Here is a 27,854-nt window from a genome sequence, read left to right as displayed (position 1 = left end):
CTCAAAAAAAGATAGGTTAGCATATAAAACTGCTTTCCACACTTAAGGGTAATGGAATTTGGGGTGGATATATTTGATTTCCACAGTAAAAGAGTTAATATACCAAAATGTACATTATTTACATTTGACAGATATTTGTCCTCATCTTGTTTGTTGTTAACATTTCAACTGATATACCCTCCAGCCTTCATCAGGTGTCTTGGGGAAATTTCAAACCCAGGTTCTCATTCCTAAAGTATTTTTCGATGTTATTGTTGTTGTTATTATTATTATTAATATTATTATATTATTATTATTATTATTATTGAGTGAGAGAGCAGTTCATGCCATCAAAGTGACACTGGGGTAAAATATACGAAGCCCAATATACCCATCATGACTACCTGTCTGATAAAGGTACACCAGGCACATGCATCACAACCATATGTGCGTGACATGGTGATCTCATATCAAGATAAACAGCACATGACCTTGCAGGTGGGGCCCAGTTAGAATTTTCTTCAGGTTGAGTAGCCCATCCCACTCAAACGGTCCCTGAATAAGGGTTGTTTAAGGATGTTGAAAAAACCACTCATATTTCCAGAGGTGAATTATTCAAACCCCAAAGAATCCCTCTCAACACATGGCTATGATGCTCCCCCACTACTTCTGCTCGTGATCAGAGATGCACATATCGTCAGCCACTAAGGGACATGCTCAACTGGTTAAGGTCAAACAACTGACAAGCAAATCTGTGGTATTGAGCAGAATATTTGCTGTAGCCCATCTTTTATACCAAGACAAAACAATGTACATGATAACACTTCCAATCAGTTAAGATCAGAAGCCATGAGAGCCACTGCCTGGTACTGCATCAGGGCATTTATTATTATTATTATTATTATTATTATTATTATTATTATTATTATTATTATTATTCAGGCCACTCTGAATAATAATAACATCGAAAATACCTTAGGAATGAGAACCCAGGTTTGAAGTTTCCCCAAGACACCTGTTGAAGGCTGGAGGGTATATCAGCCGAAATGTTGTGTTAACAACAAACAAGATGAGGACAAATATCCGTCGAATGTAAATAATGTACATAATTCCTCATCTCTTAAATATAGAACAGAAATACCAAAATGTATTTATCATTTGTTTTGTTCCCAACAACATCTTAATATATGAATGGTCTGTTGTGATATTATGTTGCAAATACCAACTTAATACACCAATATATTTTTGTCTTCTGTTATGTTCCAAACACCATTTCAATCCTTTAGCACATAAAGTATGATGGGCCACAATCGTGGCCGTCAGGTACGGGTCAACAGGCCACAATCCTGGCCCAGATAGATGCATTTAATTTATGGACATTTGTTGGGGTCTAATGTCACTCAAACACTCCAGTACCCCCCAGAACGCAAGAGGACTAATAGTTCAACTAATGACTGTTCACCATTATATACTCTTTTACTTGTTTCAGTCATTTGACTGTGGCCATGCTGGAGCACCGCCTTTAAGTCGAGCAAATCGACCCCAGGACTTATTCTTTGTAAGCCTAGTACTTATTCTATCGGTCTCTTTTGCCGAACCGTTAAGTTACAGGGACATAAACATACCAGCATCGGTTGTCAAGTGATGTTGGGGGTGGGGGGGACAAACACAGACACACAGACATATACACACACATACATATATATATATACATATATACGACAGGCTTCTTTCAGTTTCTGTCAACCAAATCCACTCGCAAGGCTTTGGTTGGCCCCAGGCTATAGTAGAAGACAATTGCCCAAGGTGCCATGCAGTGGGACTGAACCCGGAACCATGTGGTTGGTAAACAAGCTACTTACCACACAGCCACTCCTACGTCTTTGAAAATATTTTAACTACTTTTTGGTTTTTATGTATGCACGGATGTTTCATTTCCATAAAATGTGCTCAGCAGTCCATGCTATGTAAGTGCAAATTCCAGTGCTTTATCGGTTAACTGTGAAATTAAATTTCACAATTATTCTAGTAATGATGTTAAATATTTGGCATTTTCTGCAAGTCACGTTGTTTCAGTAAACTTGACATTATCTCAACAGAAAATAGTTTCAAACTTAATATTTCTCAACAAAACCTAGATTGGTATATAAAGCTGCTTTCCACTGTTGAAGGATAATGTAATTTGGAGCAGATATATCTGATTTCTGAAAGAATGAAAGGCAAAGTAGACCTCGGCAGAATTTGAACTCAGAACCTAAGGATAGGCAAAATGCCATGAAACATTTTGCCCAGCATTCTACCAGCTCACTGCCTTTCACTTAGCAGTAATATTGGAATTGGTTAAGACAGCAAGCTGGCAGAATCATTAGCATGTCAAGGCAATGAGCTGGTAGTAACGTTAGCACGCCGGATGGAATGCTTAGCGGTATTTCATCTGTCTTTATGTTCTGAGTTCAAGTTCCACCGAGGTCAACTTTGCCTTTCATCCTTTCAGGATCAATAAATTAAGTACCAGATTCATACTTGGGTCGATCTAATTGACTGGTCCCCACCTCCCCAAAAATTTCAGGCCTTGTGCCTAGAGCAGAATAGAATATTCTTTGAAGGTGGGGAGCTGGCAGAAAATGTTAGCACGCCGGGTGAAATGCTTAGCGGTATTTCATCTGCCACTACGTTCTGAGTTCAAATTCTGCCGAGGTCGACTTTGCCTTTCATCCTTTTGAGGTCAATAAATTAAGTACCAGTTGTGTACTAGGGTTGATCTAATCGACTACTCTCCCACTCCCCCAAAATTTCAGGCCTTGTGCCTAGAATAGAAAATAATCATTAGCATGTCAGGCAAAATGTTTAACAGCATTTCTCAAGTCTCCCATTGAGGTCAACTTTGCCTTTTAACTTTCTGAGGGTTGATAAAATAAGGACCAGTTGAACACTGGAGCCTTTATCCCCACCCCAGGAACTAAAAATCCCTTGGTACAATACGGTTCCAAAAACAGTAGATTCTGTAACTGTACTATTTGTTTATTCTTTCTTCTATTACAGTTAGCGGTACCTTTTGCCATTGTTGGCGCCAATACTGTGGTTGAGGTAAATGGTAAGAGACTTCGTGGAAGAGTCTACCCATGGGGAATTGTTGAAGGTAAAGAACTGACAGCATTCTTTATTTACCCTTTTTTTTGGTTTTCATTTTTCTTCCATTTATTTTATTTTTTTTAAATGAATTTCTCACCTCACAACTCCTCAATTATAATGAAGTAATTTTTACCAATTCTTAAACTCCTGTATTGATTATTATTATTATTATTATTATTATTATTGAGTGAGAGAGCAGTGTATGCCATAAAAGTGACTCTGGGGTACAAATATACGAAGCCCAATATACCCATCATGACTACCCGTCTGATAAGAGTACACCAGGCACATGCATCACAACCATATGTGCGCAACATGGTGATCTCATATCAAGATAAACAGCACATGACTTTGCAGGTGGGGCCCAGTTAGAATTTTCTTCAGGTTGAGTAGCCCATCCCACTCAAACGGTCCCTGAATAAGGGTTGTTTAAGGATGTTGAAAAAACCACTCATGTTTCCAGAGGTGAATTATTCAAACCCCAAAGAATCCCTCTCAACACATGGCTATGATGCTCCCCCACTACTTCTGCTTGTGATCAGAGATGCACATATCATCAGCCACTAAGGGACATGCTCAACTGGTTTAAGGTCAAACAACTGACAAGCAAATCTGTGGTTTTGAGCAGAATATTTGCTGTAGCCCATCTTTTATACCAAGACAAAACAATGTACATGATAACACTTCCAATCAGTTTATTATTATTATTATTTTATTATTATTATTATTATTATTATTATTGAGTGAGAGAGCAGTGCATGCCATCAAAGTGACACTAGGGTACAAATATACGAAGCCCAATATATCCATCATGACTACTCGTTTGATAAGGGTACACCAGGCACATGCATTACAGCCTTATGTGCACAACATGGTGATCTTAATATCAAGATAAACAACTGTTTTAATGGCAATTATGCCTTCAAAAAAATATTTTCTTTTTTGTATCATAGAATACACATTTCAACACTTCTAATAAAACAAATGTTTGTCTATATTCACTCACACACACACACACTCACACATACACACACACATATATATATGTATGATATATGTATTATTTATTTTTTTTTCGTTCACCTTTACTTTCCAGTTGACAACCCCAACCACTGCGACTTCATTCGTCTCCGACAAATGTTGATTAGGTAACATCATCCATCTTTTCATTTTTATTTCTGTTGTAAGTTAGAAATGTAAGACAGAGTTCAGACAGGGTCCAGGGCTGGTTTTATGCAAATTAGACAGATTTGTTCAAATTGTGCCTTGCACGAAGAAAGGGCCCCACACCAAGAGAGGGTCCCACACCAAGAGAGGGCTCCACACCAAGAAAGGGCCCCACACCAAGAGAGGGTCCCACACCAAGAAAGGGCCCCGCACCAAGAGAGGGTTCCATACCAAGAAAGGGCTCCACACCAAGAAAGGGCCCCACACCAAGAGAGGGCTCCACACCAAGAAAGGGCCCCACATCAAGAAAGGGCCCCACACCAAGAAAGGGCTCCACACCAAGAGAAGGACCCATGCACACACTCAAGTGAAGAATGCTATGATGAATTTTTAGTACATCATTGTGGCTCATGGTAGAGCCTCAAGCCCTCAACACATTTTTGGCTGGGACTGATGTACTACACAAAGCATAAAACATCAATCTTCAACTTTTGTAGAGTAGAAGGAACCACTAATTGGGTCCCAAACATCCTAGCACTGGTCTTGGCTGGGCCTCATCATAAGGTGGTACATGAGTAAGGGTGAAGGGTAGTGCTGTAATGATTGTTGTAACTGTTATTATAATTTGAGCCTTGAGTACTCGACTAATAAAATATCCACTAAATTCAGCAAATGAAGGAAAGGATTTGTAACTTCAGTTCTATATTTAAGAGATGAGGAATTACGTACATTATTTACATTCTCTTTTCTCTTTTTACTCTCTTTTACTTGTTTCAGTCATTTGACTGTGGCCATGCTGGAGCACCACCTTTAGTCAAGCAAATCGACCCCAGGACTTATTCTTTGTAAGCCTAGTACTTATTCTATCGGTCTCTTTTGCCGAACCGCTAAGTTACGGGGACGTAAACACACCAGCATCGGTTGTCAAGCGATGTTGGAGGGGACAAACACAGACACACAAACGTATACACACACACAAACACACACACACACACACATATATATATATATATACATATATACGACGGGCTTCTTTCAGTTTCCGTCTACCAAATCCACTCACAAGGCTTTGGTTGGCCCAGGGCTATAGTAGAAGACACTTCCAAAGGTGCCAAGCAGTGGGACTGAACCCGGAACCATGTGGTTGGTAAGCAAGCTACTTACCACACAGCCACTCCTACACCTGTATTACATTATTTACATTATTTACATTTGACGGATATTTAATAACAAACAAGATGGGGACAAATATCCATCAAATGTAAATAATGTAAATTTGTAACTTGTTTTACTTGGATAAGAGTTATATTATAAGCAATCAGCAACTATATGAAACTGTCCGTTTGACAAAAACCCGAGTGAGAAACAGACACACATGGAAAAGAGACTGGCTTCCAACGATGCAACAGGTTGAAGCCACATTCCCGTGCTAAAAGAATAAATGGCCATTTTATCTCTAACAGGTTGGCTTTATTGCAGGGTGGTATGTAAGACAGGGCATTGAGTGGGCTTTATGGTAGAGGGTATATATAAGACAGAAATGTAGGGGGTGGTATGGATAGAGAGGGTATATAAGGTGGTGAGCTGGCAGAAATGTTAGCATGTTGGGCGAAATGCTTAGCGGTATTTTGTCTGCCGTTACGTTCTGAGTTCAAATTCCGCCGAGGTCAACTTTGCCTTTCATCCTTTCAGGGTCAATTAAATAAGTACCAGTTACGCACTGGGGTCGATATAATCGACTTAATCCATTTGTCTGTCCTTGTTTGCCCCCTCTGTGTGTAGCCCCTTGTGGGCAGTAAAGAAATAGGTATATAAGACATGGTATTGAGTGAGCTTTATGATAGAGGGTATATATAAGACAGAAATGTAGAGGTGGTATGGATAGAGAGGGTATATAAGGCTGGGTGCAGGGTGGACCTCATTGTAGTATGTTTATGTAAGATAGGATGCAGAATGGGCCTGAACAGAGATGGTATGTAGTAAGACATGGATGCTGGGGTGTATGGATGGAAGTGATATGACAGGAGTGCAGGGTGGACCCAGATGGTGGGTGTGTGTCTGATAGAGATTCGAGGATGGACTGGAGGACAGAGGCTGTCGTAGTTTAGCTCCCCCAACTCTTATGTGCAGAAACTCTAGTTGTTTCTACTGTTACTGTAGTTGTTGTTGTTGTTGTTGCGATAGTTCTGATTAATTCTCGTCTCCCCCCTCTCACCAGTACCCACATGCAAGACCTGAAGGACGTTACTGCTGATGTTCACTATGAAAACTACAGAGCCACATACTTAGCTGACCAAATGAAGACCGGCAAGGAACGCAAGTGAGTCACTCTTCACACACCATCACCATAATCACCATCATAATCAACACCACAACTCTTATTATTATTATTATTATTATTATTATTTTTATTATAATTACTATTATTATTATTTTTATTATCATTATTATTTTTATTATTATTTTTATTATTATTACTATTATTATTATTTTTATTATTATTACTATTATTATTATTTTTATTATTATTACTATTATTATTATTTTTATTATTATTATTATCATCATTTAGTAGAGCGTCGGTACTGCTAGGCATTTTTGCCTGACAGTATTTACTCTGGCTCTTTACACTCTGAGTTCAAATCCCACTAAGATCACATTTGCCTTTTATCCTTCCCCTAAAGTGGTCTTGTGCCAATATTAGACCCTAAATTCATTATTAACATTATTACCATCATCATTATCATTATTGTCCTTATTAATTACCATCATTATTATTATTATAATTACCATTATTACTATCATTATTATAATTATTGTAATTACTAGCATTATATAATAATAATAATAATAATTATTATTATTATTATTAAGTACCAGTGAAACACTAGGGGTGATGTAATCAACTGGGGTACAAATATACGAAGCCCAGTATACCCATCATGATTACCCAGTCTGATAAGGGTACAGCAGGCACATGCATCACAACCATATGTGCACGACATGGTGACCTCATGTCGAAATAAACAGTGCCTGACCTTACAGGTGGGGCCCAGTTAGAAAATTTTCTTCAGGTCAAGTAGCCCATCTCGCTCAAAAGGTCCCTGAATAAGGGTTGCTTAAGGATATTAAACGAAACAACCATGTTTCCAAAGGTGAATTATACAAACCCCAAAGAATTCCTCTCAACACATGGCTACGATGCTCCCCCACTATTATTATTATTATTATTATTATTATTATTACCACTGGCACTTGGTTATTCCTGTTTCCCAAAACCTGTGTCCTTATCAAAATATTATTATTAATGTGTATATTTTTATTGTTCTCCTCATTGTTACCAAAATCATATGAAAATCCGTTATTGACACTATTTTCCATGTTATTTCAAATAATAATAATATTCTTATTATCATCATCATCATCATCATCATTATCATTACTACTGACGTTGTTGTTTTTGTTTATTTGTGTTATTTTATTTTTTGTTTTGCTGTTGTTGTTTTTGTTGTTGTCTCAACGTCAACTTTGTATTTTCGCTCTTCTCTGAACATTATAAACGTGTACCGGTAATACGATGGGAGCTGTTTGAACCAGCTCTCCTCCTACTCCCTCTCCTTACTTCCTCTCCCCCTCCCGCCACGCTCTGTGTTTGTGGTTGTGTAACGTTGCTGTCGGAAGCTGTTATTCCTCCTCTCATTAGAGCTGTTGTTGTTGTTGTAGTTGTTGTCGTTCAGCCACACCACTACTACCTCTGCTGTTGTTGCCAGTACATCAGGTCTGGTCTAACAAGCCTATGGTTAAAAGGATTCCCACCAAGGCCACCCAGTCTTAATATTTTTTTTCTTTTTGATTGATTGTTTTTTTTATATGTTTGTGAGACACAAATCTCTCAAAGTCTTTGCCATCCAATGTGTACGACCAGTTGTGATGGTAAGTGGCCCAGTGGTTAGAGCCAGGCTTATGACCATCAGATCACCATCCAGTCTGGTATGTATCATCATCATCATCATCATCATTTAATGTCCATGCTGGCATGATGGTTTGCTGTGCTTGAAAAGACACATCAAGCTAAGTAAAAGCATGGTTGCTCTTGCATACAGGCTTGTCCCCTTGAAACCCTCTCCAGTTCAGAGCACCCCTAATCTTGTGGGCTTGAAGGTGCTTGCCACATGAAAAAAAAACAGCTGTGTTGGTGCTGCATAACAGCACCTAGTATACTCTGTAAAGTGGCATTAGGAAGGGCATCCAGACAGGGAGCCTGAATAGCCCTTCAGCTGGTCAGCTCCTGTTAAATCGTCCAACCTCTGACAGCATGTACAATGGACATTAAATGATGATGATGATGTGTACTGGGGTCAATATAATCAGCTATAGTGTGTACCAGGCTTTAAAAAAAAATAAGTACAGGGGGTCAATTCATTTGACTACAACCCTCCAAGACAATGCCCCACAATGGCTGCAGTCTAATGACTGAAGCAAGTAAAAGATAAAACGATAAGCTACATGTGTGTGTCTGTCTGTCTGTTTACATATTTCTATTTTAAGCCCCCATATAAGTTTGTTCAGTGACTTATCAATATTTGTCCATGTGTGTGTGTGTGTGTGTCCTAGATCTGTGTCCATGTGGTGGTGGTGGAGGTAATGTTTGTGGTGGTGTTGGTGTTGGTATGGTAGTGGCGGTGGTGGTGATGGTGGTCAAGTGGCAGCGGTCATTTATCCCATCATATCTGTCCTTTTCTCTTCACAGACCAACCTGGCCCCCTGGACTGAGCCAGGGTCTCTCTCTGGTGTCTGCAGTGTTTAATAGGTGAGGCACCCATCCCTGCCAGACTCTTACAGAAACAATAAAATTCTTTTTAAAATTATTTCCACCAGATTTCCCTCACTCTTGCCCTCACTCTTAGAGTGAAGTCCACAGACTATAAACAAAAGAGAATCCTAAATTTTCAACTTGTACCCCATTGTCAGAAATAGACTTCCCCTCTCTCCATGTTTGTGGCAAAATTATCTAAATCAGGGTTTTCTATGGACCCCTTTCATTCCTATTTTCCTCTTGTGGACCCCCGTAGTCATACAACATTTAAAAAATTCCTATTTAATAATTATTATTAAGAATTGTATTAAAAAAATTGAAATATTTTTTGTACATTGAAAAAGTATATTTTTCATATAATTCCTAATAATATTTAATTATAATAAATACAGAAGGATGTTTTTTTTTATATCCATCAAATAGTTATGAGGGTCAAGCAAAAAACGGTTGAGAAACACTGCTTTATAATCCCTAGTCCCTTGATTAAGGAATATCCTATACTTTATAATCCCTAGTCCCTTGATTAAAGAATATCCTATACTTAATCTTTGATTAAAGAGTATTCTATACTTTATAATCCCTAGTCCCTTGATTAAGGAATATCCTATACTTTATAATCTCTAATCCTTTGATTAAGGAGTATTCTATACTTTAAAAACCTAATCCTTGATTAAGGAGTAATCTTTATGACCTCATCAATCCCTAATTAACTTCAATAAACGATCCTAACATATTTCTCGAGAGACAATTAAAAAACAATCACCCATGTTTTTGTTCTGCTTGTTGTCATCATCGTTATTGTTGTTGTTGTTACTGTTATTGTTGTCTTGTATGTTATTGTAAGATTCATCATCCTAAACGACTCTCATTAATATATTAATTAACTCCAACAATATATATCTAATCAAACCCCAACACCTTCTCTGTCACTCTCTATATTCTTATATTGTTCTTTTCAGTACAGTTTTTAAATTTTTTTTATATTTCATTCAACGACCATTCAATTCATATCACTATGCATATATCCTTCCATGCCCATCCACATCCAATCCACCACCTTTATTTTTATATACTTTCAATCACCAGTTATTCTCTATGCATCCCTATCTATGTTTTTATTTATATATATTTTTTTCTTCACCTCTCTTTTCCTGTTATTCATCACCCACCCTATAGAATATTGATTTGGTTTTTCGGTTTATCATTCACCTTGTATCTATCAGTGTACAATTCCACTCTCAACTATGGTCTCTTTTGTTTCCTCACTTTTGCAAAAAAAAAACCTTTTAATAATATTGCTAGCATATTTTTATCAACAGTTTCCTGTTTATGAAAGTGCTTCTTTCTTTCCATTAAACACTTTTTTATAAATATATATAAACATATTATATATATATATAAATATATATATATAAATATATTATATTAAATTAGAGACAAAACCACTATTAGGCAAATCAAACAATGAAAAACTTAAGCCAATACATAAGATTATTTAATTTATATTATTTAAATATATAACAAAATTATTAAAAAAATATAATTAATATCACACTACGATCGTTTCATGGTTGTTAATTTCTTTAAATTTTCGAGTTACAGTCATTCATCAGGTGGTTTAAATATTTATCTTGGCGAGGTTTAAACAATGAACTCATTTATTCCCTAATATTTATTATATATAAATATATATATATAAATATATATATATATATATATATAGTTGAAATCTATAGAAAAAAGATGAAGATAGGTGTATGAAGAACAAGCAAGTGTATTAGTTTGATGCTCAGGAAAAATGAAAAAGTAACAAAAATTATTATTATTATTATTGAGTGGGAGAGCAATGCATGCCATCAAAGTGACACTGGGGCAAAAAATATATGAAGCCCAGTATACCCAATGGTATCAATTAGCCCCTTCTTCATCAATAATGATTAATAATTGCTTTCAATTTAGGCACAAAATCAGCAATTTGAGAGGAGGAGGTTTTGATGATGAAGCGCCAATTGAGTACGAAGTACTTGGCTCGTACTTCTCTTACCGTCCTTGAAAGGGCAGTGGATTAACAGTGAACATGGTATAGCTCTAAAGTAAAATGTTTTGTAGTATTCACATTCATCTCTTTCATCAGACGGAGCCTAATTCTCCCCCATAACAAGGGTTCTCAACTAGAGTCCTTATGACCTTTAGGGGTCCACATAAGATTTTGTTATTAAAATTTATTTCCAATAAGTTGTTTACACTTCTACAATACACAATACATTTTTAACAATTTTTTATACAATTCTTGATATTGAATTGTAAAAATACAATAGGTTTTTTTTTTAAATTTAATTTGCAGATTTTCTTTCAAAATAGTTGTTTGGCTTGTTAGAAATAGCAGTCAAATCTTGTGCAAATTGAAGACCCATTTGACTGATTGTCTTTAACCCTTTTGTTACCATATTTCTGTTGAGATGCTCTGTGTTTCTTTTAATTAATTTAAAATATAACAAAGAATTTAGTAAAATAACTTAATTATCATTAGGAACATAAATTGTGACTAAGGTTTGGTGGAAGATTTTAATTCAGAACTTTTGAAAACAAGACATTTGAACTACAGAGCCAGAGGTGGTTTCAGCTGGGTTGGTACAAAAATGGTCAATTTGCAGATTTTGTTTCAAATAGTTGTTTGACTTGTTAGAAATAGCAGCCAAATCTTGGGCAAATTGAAGACACATTTCATTGACTGTCTTTAACTGTTTTGTTACCATATTTCTGTTGAGATGCTCTATGTTTCTTTCAATACATTTTAAGAATTTAGTAAAATAACTTAATTATCATTAAACTAGTGTTAGGAACAGAAATTGTGACCAAGGTTTGGTGGAAGATTTTAATTCAAAACTTATGAAAACAGGACATTTGTACTTCGGAGCCAGAGCCGGTTTCACCCGGGTTGGTAACAAAAGGGTTAAACATGGAATAGCTTTGAGGGTCCAGTAGAGTAGAAAAGGAATCAAAGGGGTCCATAGACAAAAAAGAAAAAAAGGGTTGAGAATCACTGTTCTGTAAGTTAGTCATCACCTTTGAAGAGAGTATGTGTGTGTGAGAGTGTGTGTGTGTGTGAGTGTGTGTGTGTGTGTGTGTGTGTGTGTGTGTGTGTGTGTGTGTGTGTGTGTGGTGTGTGTGTGTGTTCTCAGTCACATCACTCATGGTGTATATATTTTATTCACATTTTCATCATAAGCTGCATATATATCATATATATTCACATATACACCCTGTTATTCAAATCTGTGTTTATGCATTTTCTATTTCGTCATCTGGTTGTCTGGTGACCACCCAGCCTCACAGCAACTGTCCACATTTTCTATTTCTAGGATGTATATAAATGTTCACACATTCATTATTTGACATGCCTGTCTTGTGTATAATATTTACACATATTTTTCACACATGCTGTGATGTATATACATGCTTTTCTTTTTAATTTCCTGTAGACTGTGTGTGTATATATATACATATATATGTATACATATGTATGTATTACATGTGTATATGTATGTATTACATATGTATATGTATGTATATATATGTATTATGTATGTATATATATGTGTATATATATGTATATATATGTATATATATATGTATGTATATATTTGCTTGCACACTCACTGTTTTGCACAGTGTTGTATATATTACCTTTCTGCATTACCTATATATATATATATTACCTGTACACATATTTTCCTTGCTCTACTTGTGTATACATGTTCTTACACACACTTTGTATATGTTTGTTTGTGTGTGTGCTTACATGTAGATCTATTCCACTGTCACAGAATTTTATTGTCTTTCTCAACAAAGCACTGTGTTCAAGGTTGCTTCAGTTTATCCAGTCGTCAAGAGCAGTTGCCGGATCAGATCAATGAGCGAATGTTATTTGCAACAGACTAGCATCCTGTCCAGGAGATTTATCTCTCATCACTTTTATGCATTGAAATCAGACCTGTACACAAGCTAACTCTCAATGAAATCTTTTATGACTTTTCCCCCATGGGAACCTTTGTAACTGACACCCATGCTGGTGGCATGTAAAAAGCACCCTTCGAACATTGGGCCTCACAGAGGTAATGGTCAGTGACTGAGTCCTTTGGCGATATGTCATGCTTGAGAAGACCCATCAAGTCAAGTGAAATCGTAGTCATGGTCAATTCCAGTGCCATGTAACTGGCACCGAACCTGGTGGCACATGTAAATCACCCTTCGAACATTGGGTCTCATGGAGGCAATTATAAGTAACCAAGACCTTTGGCGATATGCCATGTTTAGAGAAGACTCGTCAAGCCAAGTGAAATCGTAGTTGTGGCCGATGCCGGAGTCATGTAACTGGCACTTATGCTGGTGGCATGTAAAAAGCACCCGTTACACTCTTGGAGTGGTTGGCATTATGAAAGGCATCCAGCCATAGAACCCATGCCAAATCACATTAGAACCTGGTGCAGCCCTACAGCTTACCAATTTCAGTCAAACCGTCCAACCCATGCCAGCTTGGAAAGCAGATACTAAATGATGATGATGATTATGATGATAGTGATGTACGTAATATACAAATAGACATCTTTCTGAACTTCTGTGTGTCGATATGTCAATTATATCATAATTATAACTGACATGCATCATATGTGTCATGCCTTGATACCATTTTATTATGGTCAAGTATAATATTGCAAATGTGGGTCTTTACTGAGAACCCATGATTACTCCAGCTTAAGTTATTTGGGACCACTGCACAGTGTCAAGCCTTCTGCCACCCCCACTGCCTTTCCATGTCTCTCAAGTAATGACTAGAATCTGCAACAGGTTGAGTAGAGGCGTTTAGTAAACTCCCTAAGTACATAGAGTAAATGTTGATGCATTGAAGCTGCACACATGCATTAAATGGATAAAGATGCCAAGGGTAGCCTGCATCACAAGAAGCAAATTTAATGAGGTCTGCAACATTGAGCACCCTCATTCTTAATTACTATGTACAACAGAAATTAACGAATTAAAACACCAAAATCCCAAGACATATTTAGATTACAAATTAAATATATGTATCTGAAGGTGCATGGTTTAGTGGTTAGTTATGTTGGACTTGTGGTCGTGAGATCATGGTTTCAATTCCCAGACCGGACGAAATGTTCTGTTCTTGAGTAAAACACTTCATTTTATGTTTTTTTTTCCATTCCACTCAGCTGGGAAAGGGTAACCCTGCGACAGACTAGCCTACCAAATAGGGGCAATGTTGACCTGCTCGCTCAGCCATTGGGGGTAGCATCATCATTTGAAAGTGCAATGTGACCAGCAATGCATAACATCTAATAATCTGGTTGATCACATGACCAATGGTTATGACAGCTGGTTCTTCACATCTTGTTATTTCATCATCAAATGCCAAATCATATCCTGCCTGAGAACCAAGAGGGTGAAATTTGAATAACTACGTAGGAAGTGCCAGTTGTCCCTCACTCCAAACCACTGAGTACCATTTTGAACTTCAAGCTTATACCTACACACACACACACATAATTATATGTATATTTTCTAGTCTAAAAATAGTCACAAATGAAGGTTATGTTCGTTAATAATTCCTGTTTTATTTCAGATTCACAACAATTCTTTTTTTTTACAAATTTGTAATTTTCTTTTTAAGGTCATAAATGTTTGTTTTTTTACCCCCTAATTCTCTTCAAGGTTTGAACAGTTTAACCCCCGTCCACCAGGGTTGATAAAAAAAAACATCCAAGTTGTAGGGGGAAGATGGAATGCAAGATTGATTTTTCTCTTAAAATTTTAATTTAATTCATTGTCTGTAATATTACATAATATTAAACTGTTAATTAAAGTTCATATTTTTGGAGATAGAGAGAAAAAAAAACTTGCTTAAAAAATAATTATCTCCCTTTGATGCTGACTAAAATGTCCCGTTCACTTGTATCTGAAATCCACCCATAAACAGCAACTACAAACACTATATATATATATATATATATATATATATATATATATATATGAGTTGTAATGTACTGTCCCTATACTTGTCACATCATGTTGCGTGTCATGCAGCTAAATTTCATATACTTTATTTTTCATGTTTACTCATAAATACTAACTTAAAAATATTCATTATTATCATTATCATCATCACTAGTATCATAACCATCTTCAACATTATCATTAGTAGTAGTAGTATTATTAGTATCAATATCATTATAATTATTATTATTATTGTCGTCGTCATCCATCGTCTTTACCATTACCATTCTTATTATTAATTATTTATTATTTTTTTAATTACTTTTATTATTATTATTATTATTATGATCATTATCATTATTATTATTATTATTATTATGATAACTAACAACATTAAAAATGAAAACTAAATCTCTTGTTTATCCGTTCCAGATTTACTAGATCCCCGAACCATCGGCCTTCCGTGAGGAGCAGGTACCTTTGTGGTTTCCAATACATTGACATACACCTTTATAAATATATACATATATATATGTATATCATATATATATATATAGACATATACATATATGTATTTGTATATATATTATATATATATATATTATATATATATAATATATATATAATCTTATCCTGCCCCCCCACCTGCCTCTATCCCTACCCCAAGCCTTCACCCATCCATTGGACACTCTGCAACAAGTATGGACTTGATAGAGCAAAAAATTGGTGTGACCACAAACCTGAAGGCATCATCAAAAATAGAAATGTAAAGATCCTATGAGATTTTATGATTCAGTGCGGCCATGAGATAGAGAATAGGAAGTTGGACATAGTCTTGATTGAGAAAGAAAACAAACTATACTGGATCATAGACATAGCATGCCCAGCTGACAACAAGGTATGCGATTAGGAAGAAAGAAAAGTCGAGAGATATGACAGGTTAGCTTGGGAAGTTAAGCAGTTGTGGTTGATGAAAAAGGTAGTAGTAGTACCAATAATTGTTGGAGCCCTGGGAACAGTGAGTGAAAATCTCGAGAAGTACATGAAACAAATAGGGGCTGCAATAAGGGTGGAGCACTTGCAGATAACAACACTGCTTGGAACCACTTGAATATTCCGGAAGGTGCTCAAAAAATAATAGGTGTTACCTTAGTTCACTGGTAGTGAACAGCTGACACCGCAGTACATCTCCAGCATTAGAAGCTGTACAAAGGCAATAATAATAATAATAACATTATTCAAGCATTGAATATTTTATTTTCTAGTTTTAATTTTTTTAATTCATTTTTTTTAATATATATTTTCCTGTAACGAAGTCAGAAATCAGGGTAGACTTAGCTTTAAATGACTGATACATATATATATATATATATATATATATATATATATATGTGTGTGTGTGTGTGTCTGTATAGATGTATGTGTGTGCATATATATATATATATAATATATATATATATATATATGTGTGTGTGTCTGTTATATATAACAGAAGCAGTATTAGATTAAAATAGCCATCTATGCATCAGACTTAATGCAAATACATCACAGAAAAGCAAATTAGCAGCAGCATTCATATGGAGAAAATATCGCTTATGGATGTATAGTGTTTAGAAATATGAAAGGGTTAATGTGAAATAAATTTAAATCTTCCATAAAATTTCAATATATATCTTAGGTGCAAATTGCATCAATAACCAGCAGCAGGAGGAGTCCTCCTGGGGTTAAAAATGTTAGTAATGTTGGTTCTTATAGAACAGCAATATTGAAATGGCAATAAATATTACTTCTCAGTATTGTTACTATGTTCATCTCTTACAGACCATTTTCTACAGAAATATGGTAACTAAAGGGTTAAAGTGATCAAAATTAAAACCTGCCACCTGCCATCAAAATCTCAATTTAATTTATGTTCTAAACACCAGTTTAATAATGTGGGTTTATTTAATTTTTTATTGGCATAATGAATCTTCCTAGAAACAACAAAATAATGACAATATTAATTTGCTACATTTTTCATTATTTTCAAAATTAGTTACAACAAAGGCAGTGTATTTCACCAGAAATATGGTAACAAAAGGGTTGAACAACCTCACCAATGACTGGTATCAATCTCACCAGCCTTGGAGGGTCTGTGAATGCTAATCCTGGATGTATGTTGTTCTTTAACTCAGCAGAACCTATCTTTCAGTGGTGGGTGGGTTATCTCATTTGAAATATCCCACAGTTAGATTGTGGTGGGTTAAGTATCTTTCTTTAGAATAAGTATTCACTTGTTGAAATGACATACATATTCATGTCAGCCAAACCTCACAAGCTCCCCCAAGATTCAGTTCGGTAAGAAATCCTGCTTCTGAGAATAACTTTAAATCAAGATAAAGAAGGAAACCGCTAATGCTATTGATGTACTCAATCAAAGATGATCCAGTAGGGATCTATACTAAAAACACCGAATTCTGGATAATAAGGGGTCACTCATCCACGAAATCCTTAACATTATAGATGTGCTCCATCATCGGGGTGTATGTATGTTTTGTTTGTGTATATATGCATACATACATATATATATATATGCATACATAAATGTATACATAAATGTATATATAAAACATTTTCCTACCTCCAGTCGTAGAGAGGTGATGTGCCTCCGGCCAATGAGTTTGATGAGTTGCCTATACTGCTAAAACCATTATAGGTGCAAAACCAATAGTCATTCTCTTACCACCCATAACAAATAACCTTCTAAGTATGCATGTATACATACATACATATATATATATACACACACATATATATATGTACCTGCCAGAGGGAGTGTTTGTCCAGGATAGGACTACACAGCCACAGCAGGAAATGTATTAGGACATGAAATATAAAAGCTGGACTAGACTACTTCATGCGCAACTCCATTGTCTCCCGAGACAGAAAGGATGCCAATACAATATATATATATGTATATATATGTATATGTATGTATGTATATATATATATATAATACCGTAGAACTTCACTTCATGCGGACCCACTTTACAAGTTTTATTTTCTGTTTATGAGTTTTTGCTTTGAGGCTTCTCCAGAAATGAATTAACTCATCTATCAAGGCATTACCATACTTGGTCACATACATAATAATATATGATGAAATGTACCAGTGATACAATGGGTTATCTTCCCACACAAGCACTGTCTCTTGCTAGAGACAGTGTTGAAGATACAGACCCCAAGATGTAGCTTGGTAAGAAAGTCTGCTTCTTAGAATAACTTCAAATCTAGAGAAAAAGGAAACCCCTAATGCTATAGATGTACTCAATCATAGATAGCCCAGTAGGGATCTATACTACAAAAAAAAAACCCTAATTCTTCATAAGACCTGGTCTCCCACTTAGGGAAATCCTTAATACTATAGATATGCTCCATGAAAAATGACCAGGGTGGGGGGCTGCATTAAAAAAAAAACTTAATTCTAGAAAAGAGCAGGGTTACATTTAAAATAAACCCTAGTTCTAAGTAAGAACTGGACTTCCTCTCAGAAATCTCTTAAGTTGTAGATCCATTCCCTCAAGGATGACCCAGGGGCCACATAACAAAAAAGGAACCCCTAATCAAGAAAACTCCCAAATTAAAGGCATCCCAGGAGTGAGGTTACACTACAACAAAAGACCTTAAGGATAGGTAAATACCAATGTTGCGGCAGGGGGTCAGACCCCGCCTCCTGTGTCCTGTGTTATTCCACCCCTCTCCACCCATGCTTCCAAACAAAGAGCTTCATATGTAAATATTGAAAACAACATACATAATAATAATAATGCTCTCTTTTTTCACAATCTCATTCCTCTCCAACACACATACACACTACAACATACACATACACACCACTACCATGACCACCACCATCGACTCTCTTTTCATCAACATTGCATGGTTTTTCTAAGTGTTTTACTACCCTTAATTACTCACGATATACATTTATTTCAAAACAACTAATCACATACTATTATACATACATACATTTATACACACACATACACACAGCCAAATATATATCCACACACATACACACACAACTTGTTTATATTTTTTTGTGATAGTTCGGAATGAATTTTGGTTTTTTTTTTGGTGTCACATTTGTTGTTTATTGTTTTTTTTTTGTAATTTTTATCATGTCACATGTGTTTCTTTCTGTCACATGACTTCAGGTCTTCTAATTTTTCTCTCTCACTCTCATCACCATTATCACTGTCACCATCATCGTCATCATCATCGTTGCCTTCGTCATCATCATCATAATATATGTATGTATGTATATGTATATATATATATATATATATATATTATATGCATGTATATATATATATAATATATATATTGTTTTCGTTCCAGCACACGATCTCAGATCGGGTCACTTGTTATGCAATACATCTCCGTAATATATATATATATAATATATATATATATATATATTATATATATATATATATATATATATATATGCATGCGTGTGTATTGTATGTATATGTGAGTGTGTGTGTTTATGTATGTATGTATTTATGTATGCATGTATTGTATATGTATGTGTGTGTGTGTATATATATATATATATATATATATATTCACTCATATGATTATATACGTGTATATATACATGTGTATAATATATATGTGTGTGTGTAAATATACATATACTTACACATATGCGTGTGTGTGTGTGTGTATGTACAGAGTCACATATGTATGTATGTAAATACTGTTTATGTATGATTTAAGTGAATGAAAGCTCACCTTTAAAAAGTGAGGCAGGATAAAACATTGTACAATGACACATTTGCCACCAAGATTTAGGGAACAATTCCAGACATGTTTCTACCTTATTGAAGCTCTTCGGCTGAAGCTTGCCATGTTGTAAATTCACTGAAATACTGCAACTGATTTCAGGCATTACAAATCTCAGTTGATCAGGTGCAGGCATGACTGCCTGGTTAAGCAATTTACATTGCTTCTATGTGGTTTTAGGTTCAATCCTGATGCTTGGCTACTAGGCAAGTGTCTTCTTTTATAGCCTAAAGTTCACCAATGCTTTGTGAGCAGAATGTCATTCATGGAAATTGTGCAGAAGCCTGTCATATATATATCAAATAAACAAACACGAATATATATATATATATATATATAATAATATTATGAGGGAATATTATTCCAAACTTACAGGGAAAAATTCAATTTAGAAATACTAAATCAAATTTCTCAAAATAAAATATATGTATATATAAATTAGAAAAACCTCACTTTTTATCAATTTTTTCTTGGTTTTTATATATGATTTACATATATATATATATATATATATATATATATGCACACATGTGTGTGTGTATGTAAGGTACTATCCAGGTTGCATATACTGTATCATACCTTGATACTGTGTGGACTAAGATCCTCATTGACAGGTCCCTGATATTTAAAATGAAGTCTTGACACTTAAGGTATGCTAATTAGTTACTCCAGTTTTCTGTAGCCACTGTAATTGTTGAATAAACAGACTGACCGCTTGTTTCTTTGGGATTGGCCAAATTAATGGAGACACCTTTGATAAGAATCCCAAAAGATTCCAAAATCAACTGAAGTTGTTGGCTGTTTCTGTTTTTCAATCTATGCAGAAACAGCTAAATTTACCCTGTATATAAAGGTACTATACAGGTTACACACACACACACACACACACACACATATATGATAATAGTTTGGTTCAACTCCACTTTACTTAAAGTTTCATGGGTGCACAGGACAAGTCCATCTCATCAGATGCTAGAAGGAGAGTGGGAGTTTTGTGAGATATTTAAGATGGTCTCTACGTCTTTATACCTCCGTTTGGTCAGCTCAGATCAAGTGGAATTAATGCTATCAAAGCAACACCTGCTATTTTCAGCTCAACAAAGACCGTGTATTTCACCAGCTTACCAGATCTGGTTGACCCGTCCAACCTATGCCAGCATAGACAATGGACGTCAAATGATGATGATGATGATGATGATAAAGATGATGATGATGATATATGTCTGTGTGAGAATATATATATATGCATGCATATATATGTGTGTGTGTGTGTGTATATATTTATGTATATATGTGTGAATCAGCCGAAATTGCGAGGATAATCTGGTGCTTGACTGAGGATAGAGGACTTCAAATGACCTGTCCTTGTTTTCTTTGTATCGTCTATCTGGATGTTTTGTTGTCCCTTTATTGTATCACTTGGCTGTCCAGATGTTTTGCGTTCTTGTCTCATTTTGTATTTTATGTGTATATATATGTGTGTGTGTGTCTGTTTATATGTATAGATATGTACAAATATATATATATATATATATACATTTATATATAATATGATGTTGATATTGTTGGGATTCTATTCATATTAGGGTTCATTTTTAATCTAAATAACATCATTTATACTTTTATTATCATTATTATTATCATTTTTATTATTATTCAAAATCATATTGGTATCATATTCCTTTTTTATCGCTGATATCATTAACGCTTATCTCTTTTCTATTCTGCTAAAGCTGCCTCTTTCTGCATATATACATATATATATATGTAAAAGAAAGGGACCTGCCTTATCAAGCCTTTTGTTTTACTAACGTTTCAATTAATAATTTTTTTCTAAAAAAGAGGGAAATAATAATAATGATAATAATAATGATAATAATAATGATGATAATAATTTATTGTTGTTGTTATCACTGTTATCATCATCATCATTATTATTATTATTATTATTATTACTATTATATAATCTGCTTTATTTTTCTAGCGGCTGGCATCTTTCTTATCCATGTTATATATTTTCTCCTTCTTGTTGTTATTGTTGTTTTTCAGTATTTTTTATTATAATTATTTTCTTCAAATTTCTTAATTATATCTAAAAACAAACAAAAAAAAACCCCACACACACGACATCAATACCAAAATGTCACTGCAACAGCAGTAACAACAACAACAACAACAGCTGCAGCATTAACCACGACAAAAACAGCTTATATACAGTGGTTGGAATGAATATATATATATGTATATATATATAAGAAATTATTAAGTTTCAGTTGAATTAGGTTTAATTTGAGGCACCAAGTTAGTCCAGTATTATTAGCATAGCTCAAAGTAAGGTGAATAAAATCAAAATAAGTAACAGGATGCCAAGTATTAGTGCAATATGATCATTTCAAGTCGCTCCATTTAATTGAACAATGCAAGCATTATGTCAATTTAAATACAGCGCTATCTTCAGTTGCTAGAAATATGGATTTCTGTTTGTTGAAAATCCATATATCTTGCAACTGAAGATAGCGCTGTATTTAAATTGATGTAATGCTTGCACTGTTCAATTAAATGGAGCGACTTGAAATGGTCATATTGCACTAATACTTGATATCCTATTACTTATTTTGATTTTATATATATGTATCAATTCAATTTGCATATGAACTGTATAGTTTGCTTTATAAAGCTCTTCTGCAGGCATCCGCTATCATGTGCAGTCTCTCAATGAAAATGATCGTATTATTGAAGATATATCTACACATTCATGAATATCCATAGAGGATATATAAAAAGCATAAGTAAGAGTGATTGGATTAAGCAAACACATTTTAATGCATATCACAACAATTGTTTTTTCTTCACTTTATCAGCAGACAGTTACCAAGATATTATCACATAATAGTATTATGGTTCTGGGTTCAGTCTCACTGTGTGGCACCTTGGGCAAGTCTCTTCTACTATAGCATCAGGCCGACCAAAGCCTTGTGAGTGGATTTGGTAGACAGAAACTGAAAGAAGCCCATCATATATATAATATATATGTATGTATATGTATATATGTATGTATATGTATATATTTTTGTCTGTGTTTGTCACCCTCCACCATCGCTTAGTTACGTCCCTGTAACTAAGTGGTTTGGCAAAAGGGACCGATAGAATAAGTACTAGGCTTACTAAGAATAAGTCATGGAATCGATTTGTTCGACTAAAGACAGTGCTCCAGTATGACTGAAACAGAATAAAAGAATATAATGTATTAAGTGCTCGAGATGACCCATCCCCCACAGCAGAGGTGTTAAGGCCAACCTCTTCCCCTGATGGAGAGGATTGGCCTGTGACAGCCCTGTGCCAATGCCACAGAAAAAACACTCACATTAGCTTCATGTAAAAGTGCTTGTGCCAGTGTTGTGTTACAAGCAGTGACATATAGTGCCACCAAATTTTAAGCAGGAGTGTAACAAAAGGTTTCCTTTGAGATTTGCAATTAGATTAATAAGATTAATATTTATAATGAATTTGCTGTTTTCAGTGGTGGTGTAGCACACACCTAGCACACCCGGAATATACACCCCTGGTTAAAAGCACCTAGCATACACTGTAAAGTAACTGACGTTAGGAAGGGCTTCCAGCCAGAGAAACCAAGCCAAATTGGACTGGAACCCGGTGCAGCTATCCAGCTTGCCAGCTCTGGTCAAATTGCCCAACCCATGCCAGCAAGGAAAACGAATATTAAAGGATGATGATGATGACGACAACAACGCTGATGATATTAAATACATTAGCTATATTAGAAACTGCATCAGTGCTTATTCAGCAACAATAAGTAAAGCCCCCTTAGGTTATGAATGTAAAGAGTTTGCTAAAATCAAACCATATTCCACAGAATATATATTTCATGTTGATTCTATGACAACTAATTCATGAGCATAACATATTTACATAACAATTGTAAGAGGTACAAAAGAAGAACACCAATAGGGTTTTCAAATTTCCTACAGCTGTTTCAGTAGCATTTTATTGATGCATTCATAGATGACATCATAGCAGAAATCCACCATCCTCAGGCACAATTTTAAACATGCATAAACTGGTATACCGAGATGACCTATTCACCAACACTTACAGTAGTATGCAATAAAGCTTGTTTACTCAATCTAACCCAATCTCTCCTGCTTACACTTATATATATATATACATATATATATATATATATATATATATATATATATATATATATATATATATACATATTTCATTACTTCACTTAGGTGTAGCAATACTAATAACCTGGTGTTAGAACTCATTATACATGTGCTTCAGAACAAAGTGTCAGTTGAGTAAAGCAGTAATAAGAGACTGAACTGGCAAAGGAAAAGAAATTGTCAGGCTCGTGGCTTAGTGGTTAGGGTTCAGCTCACGATCGTGAGTTCAATTCCTGGCATCGTGTTGTGTCCTTGAGCAAGACACTTTATTTCATGTTGCTCCAGTTCACTCAGCTAGCAAAAATGAGTAGTGCCTGTATTTCAAAGGGGCCAGCCTTGTCACACTCTGTGTCAGGCTGAATCTCCCTGAGAACTACGTTAAGGGTATACATATCTGTGGAGTGCTCAGCCACTTGCATGTTAATTTCATGAGCAAGCTGTTCCAGTGATTGTATCAGCTGGGACCCTCATCGTTGTAACTGATAGAGTGCTCTCATATATATATATATATAATCAAAATAAGCAACAAGGATATCCAGAGGTAATGCAGTACGATCGTTTCATGTGACTTCATTTAATTGAACAATGCAAATATTACATCAGTTTTAAAATGTAGAGCAATCTTCAGTTGCATATGGAATTCTTTAGTTAAATTGAAAAGATTCATTTTTATACTTATTCCATATATATATAAACACACACTAATATATACACATGCATTTACACACATACATATGCATACACACACACACACATATATGTATCTGTATGTATGTACTACCATTATTCATACGTACAGTAACGCACTGTGCATTCATTTATTCTTGAATTCTGGAAAATTTTGTGTCTTCTAAGTCTTATAAATTGGTGTGTTTCAGCTTTGTGTGGTGTTGCCGTTTGGTACAGTGCAGTGTCTGTGGTGCAGTGTTTGTGGTGCAGTGAGTGTATTGTGATGGAATTGCATAAGGCATGAGAAAAAGTATCTCAGACTTGATAATCAAAGGTTTGAAGGGGTTTTTAGGATTTAGGGTAGTGCTGGGTGTTTAAGGGTTGAAGTAGGGTTGTTGTCTAGTTTATCTTTTCCAGGTTTAATTATTATTGTTAGGGAGGGAATCTAGCCACAGAAACCATGCCAAAGCTGATACTAGAGCTTGATGTAGCCCTGCAACTCAACACGGCCCCGTGACTTGACACAGCCCTGCTGCTTAATGGATCCTGTCAAACCATCCAACCCATGCCAGCATGGAAAACAGACCTTAAATAGCAATGATGAGGATGTTTAGACTTAGAGCAACAAATTGGCAGAAAATCATTCGAACGTTGGACAAAATACCTGGTGGTATTTGTTCTGTTCACTGTCTTTCATTGATAAAAAAAGTGATACAATCCAGGATGGTGAATTGGCAGATCTGTTAAACAGTCAGCCCAGATGTCTCATGGTATTTGCTCCGGATCTTTGCATAGTGAGTTCAAATCCTACCTGGGCCAACAATGCTTTTCATCCTTTTGACGGGGGTCTATGAAAATCTATGAGTCCAGGGGTGAATGGATTAATGGAACTGTTAGTGGGTCTGGAAAGATGCCTTGTGGTTATTCCCTCAGTGCTGAGCTGTATCATCACAAATCTGTGGAGTTTTTCTTAACTTGCAAATCCTGGTCTGGCAACACCAAGGACAGGAGAAGCCACAGCACCTTGACCCTGCTATGCATGACCGAGAACAGAGGCCAGTGGTGATGTAAAGTTACCTTCTTGTGTCATACAAACTCATAAGGACCGGTTTCCCAGTTTAAATGGCATATAAATTCCCTGCCAGGACAGGATGCTGGTCTGTCACAGGATTACTGGATTTTACCAGCTGAGTGGACTGTAGCAACGTAAAATGAAGTGTTTTGCTCAAAAACACAATGTGTTGCCCAGTCGAGGAATTGAAACCACAATCTTACAATCATGAGACCGACACCCCTAACCACTAAGCCATGCGCCTCCACTAGTGGTGATGGCTGATTGTAAAAGCATCTTGAGAGACACCCTAACAACTGGCTGCATCAGTGAAGGGATCTTCATGGTGATGACAAATTGTCGGAGAATAGACTTCATTGCATTATAAGATGGGATGCTAAGGATATTCATCATATCAAATCTGACACAGTAACTGGCAACAAAACCATGGATATGTTTTAAGCATTGGGCAGATAATTTTCAGATTTAATTCAGTGAAAAGGAATATATTTTACAAAAGAAAAAAACAAGTATATACAAATACAGTAATACTTCACTTTACAAGGGTCCGATTCACATGACCCTGGGTTTATGAGTTTTTATGAGTTTTCGCTTTACGAGAATTCTCCAGGAATGAATTAACTTGTATATCAAGATATTACTATGTAAGTTTATAAGAACAAGGTATGTTATAGGAATATAAGAATATGAGTATATAAATGTTGAAGAATATAAGAATATGGTGTATAAATATATAAGAGTATAGGTATATAGAAGGAGACCCCCTTTGGTTATGAATGACCCTGGGATTGCACCTAGAAAATTACCCTCCTAGGCACAAGTCCATGCAAGGGTATTTATGGAAGACCAGCAGTCTCCCCATGCATACCGACCTCCCCTCTCCATGCCACCAATGTTATCCAAAGGAAAGGCAAAAGGGGCCGATACAGCTTGGCACCAGTGACGTTGCAACTCATTTCTACAGCTGAGTGAACTGGAGCAACATGAAATAAAGTGTCTTGCTCAAGAACACAACACGCAGCCCAGTCCAGGAATCGAACTCACAACCTCACAATCATAAGCTCGATGCTCTAACCACTGAGCCATGTGCCTTCACGGGTATATAAGTGTTCAAGTATATAAGTATTCTTATACTTCGACTGAGGTATATGAGAATATGGGTATATAAGTGTGGAAGAATACAAGAATGTGGTACATGAGTATATAAGAATATGTGGATAGAAGTGTTCAAAACTAATGCATTAAACTGCAGACTTATCCAACCCAAACCATCTTACCATTGAAATAGGATGGGGACAAAGGATACACGTGTGCATTGGTTTGCATACGTGCGTGTGTTTGTTTGTGTGTTTGTGTGTGTGAGCGTAGTAACTGTGTGTGGTAACTGTGGATTATATTCCGTTTTTATATTTCACACAATTTCATAGAGACTAATGATTTCCATTAGAAAGAGGCTGTTGATGAACCCGTTGGTCATGTGATGACCATTGTGGGGATTGGGGTGGCGGGGTGGCAGGGTGGCGGGGGTGAAGTAAGGGTGAGGAGATTTTTCTAGAATTTCAGCGAGATTCTTTATCCTGGTTAAAAAAAGTTCTTCAATAGGAATTGGGTTGCAAGGTAATGGACCAAACTGAGTTGCACACATGCGCATGCACATGTGTGTGTGGGTGTGGGTGTGGGTGTGTGTGTTAAACTTGTAATAAAGAGACGTTACAATAACAACAAAAGTTCATCTTGTTAGCCTTCATCAGACATATACATGTATATATAGATACACACACACATGTATGTATGTATATACATATGTATCTTTACATATGCATATATATATATATATATATATATAAACATATATGTATAAATATATATTTACATGTGTGCATGTGTGTGTGTGTGTGCGTGTGCGCGTTTTACCCAAGACATTTCTATATTTCTTTGGTAGAAACTGATGATTGCCTCCGTTTTGCTTCTTGAAGCTTCTTGCTATGTG

At 35.7% G+C, this 27,854-nt stretch overlaps 1 protein-coding gene across 5 annotated transcripts in view; it reads left to right on the top strand.

Moving 5' to 3' along the window:
* Positions 1–27,854, top strand: part of LOC115224737 (septin-5) — a 122,617-nt gene that overhangs the window by 64,971 nt on the left and 29,792 nt on the right. For 2 of the 5 annotated variants that reach the window (XM_029795615.2, XM_036513555.1), the window contains 4 exons: positions 3,022–3,118; positions 4,208–4,259; positions 6,497–6,598; positions 15,533–15,574. In XM_029795615.2, the coding sequence (XP_029651475.2) occupies positions 3,022–3,118; positions 4,208–4,259; positions 6,497–6,598; positions 15,533–15,574 (293 nt within the window). Of the gene's footprint in view, positions 1–3,021; positions 3,119–4,207; positions 4,260–6,496; positions 6,599–9,028; positions 9,108–15,532; positions 15,575–27,854 lie in introns of those variants that run through there. The other 3 variants (XM_029795617.2, XM_029795616.2, XM_036513554.1) reach the window with 2 other exon arrangements.

Source organism: Octopus sinensis, linkage group LG26, assembly GCF_006345805.1.
Source record: "Octopus sinensis linkage group LG26, ASM634580v1, whole genome shotgun sequence".
Lineage (NCBI taxonomy): Eukaryota > Metazoa > Mollusca > Cephalopoda > Octopoda > Octopodidae > Octopus > Octopus sinensis.
The sequence above is the reverse complement of the archived record's forward strand: the minus strand, read 5'-3'. Positions and strand labels throughout refer to the sequence as shown.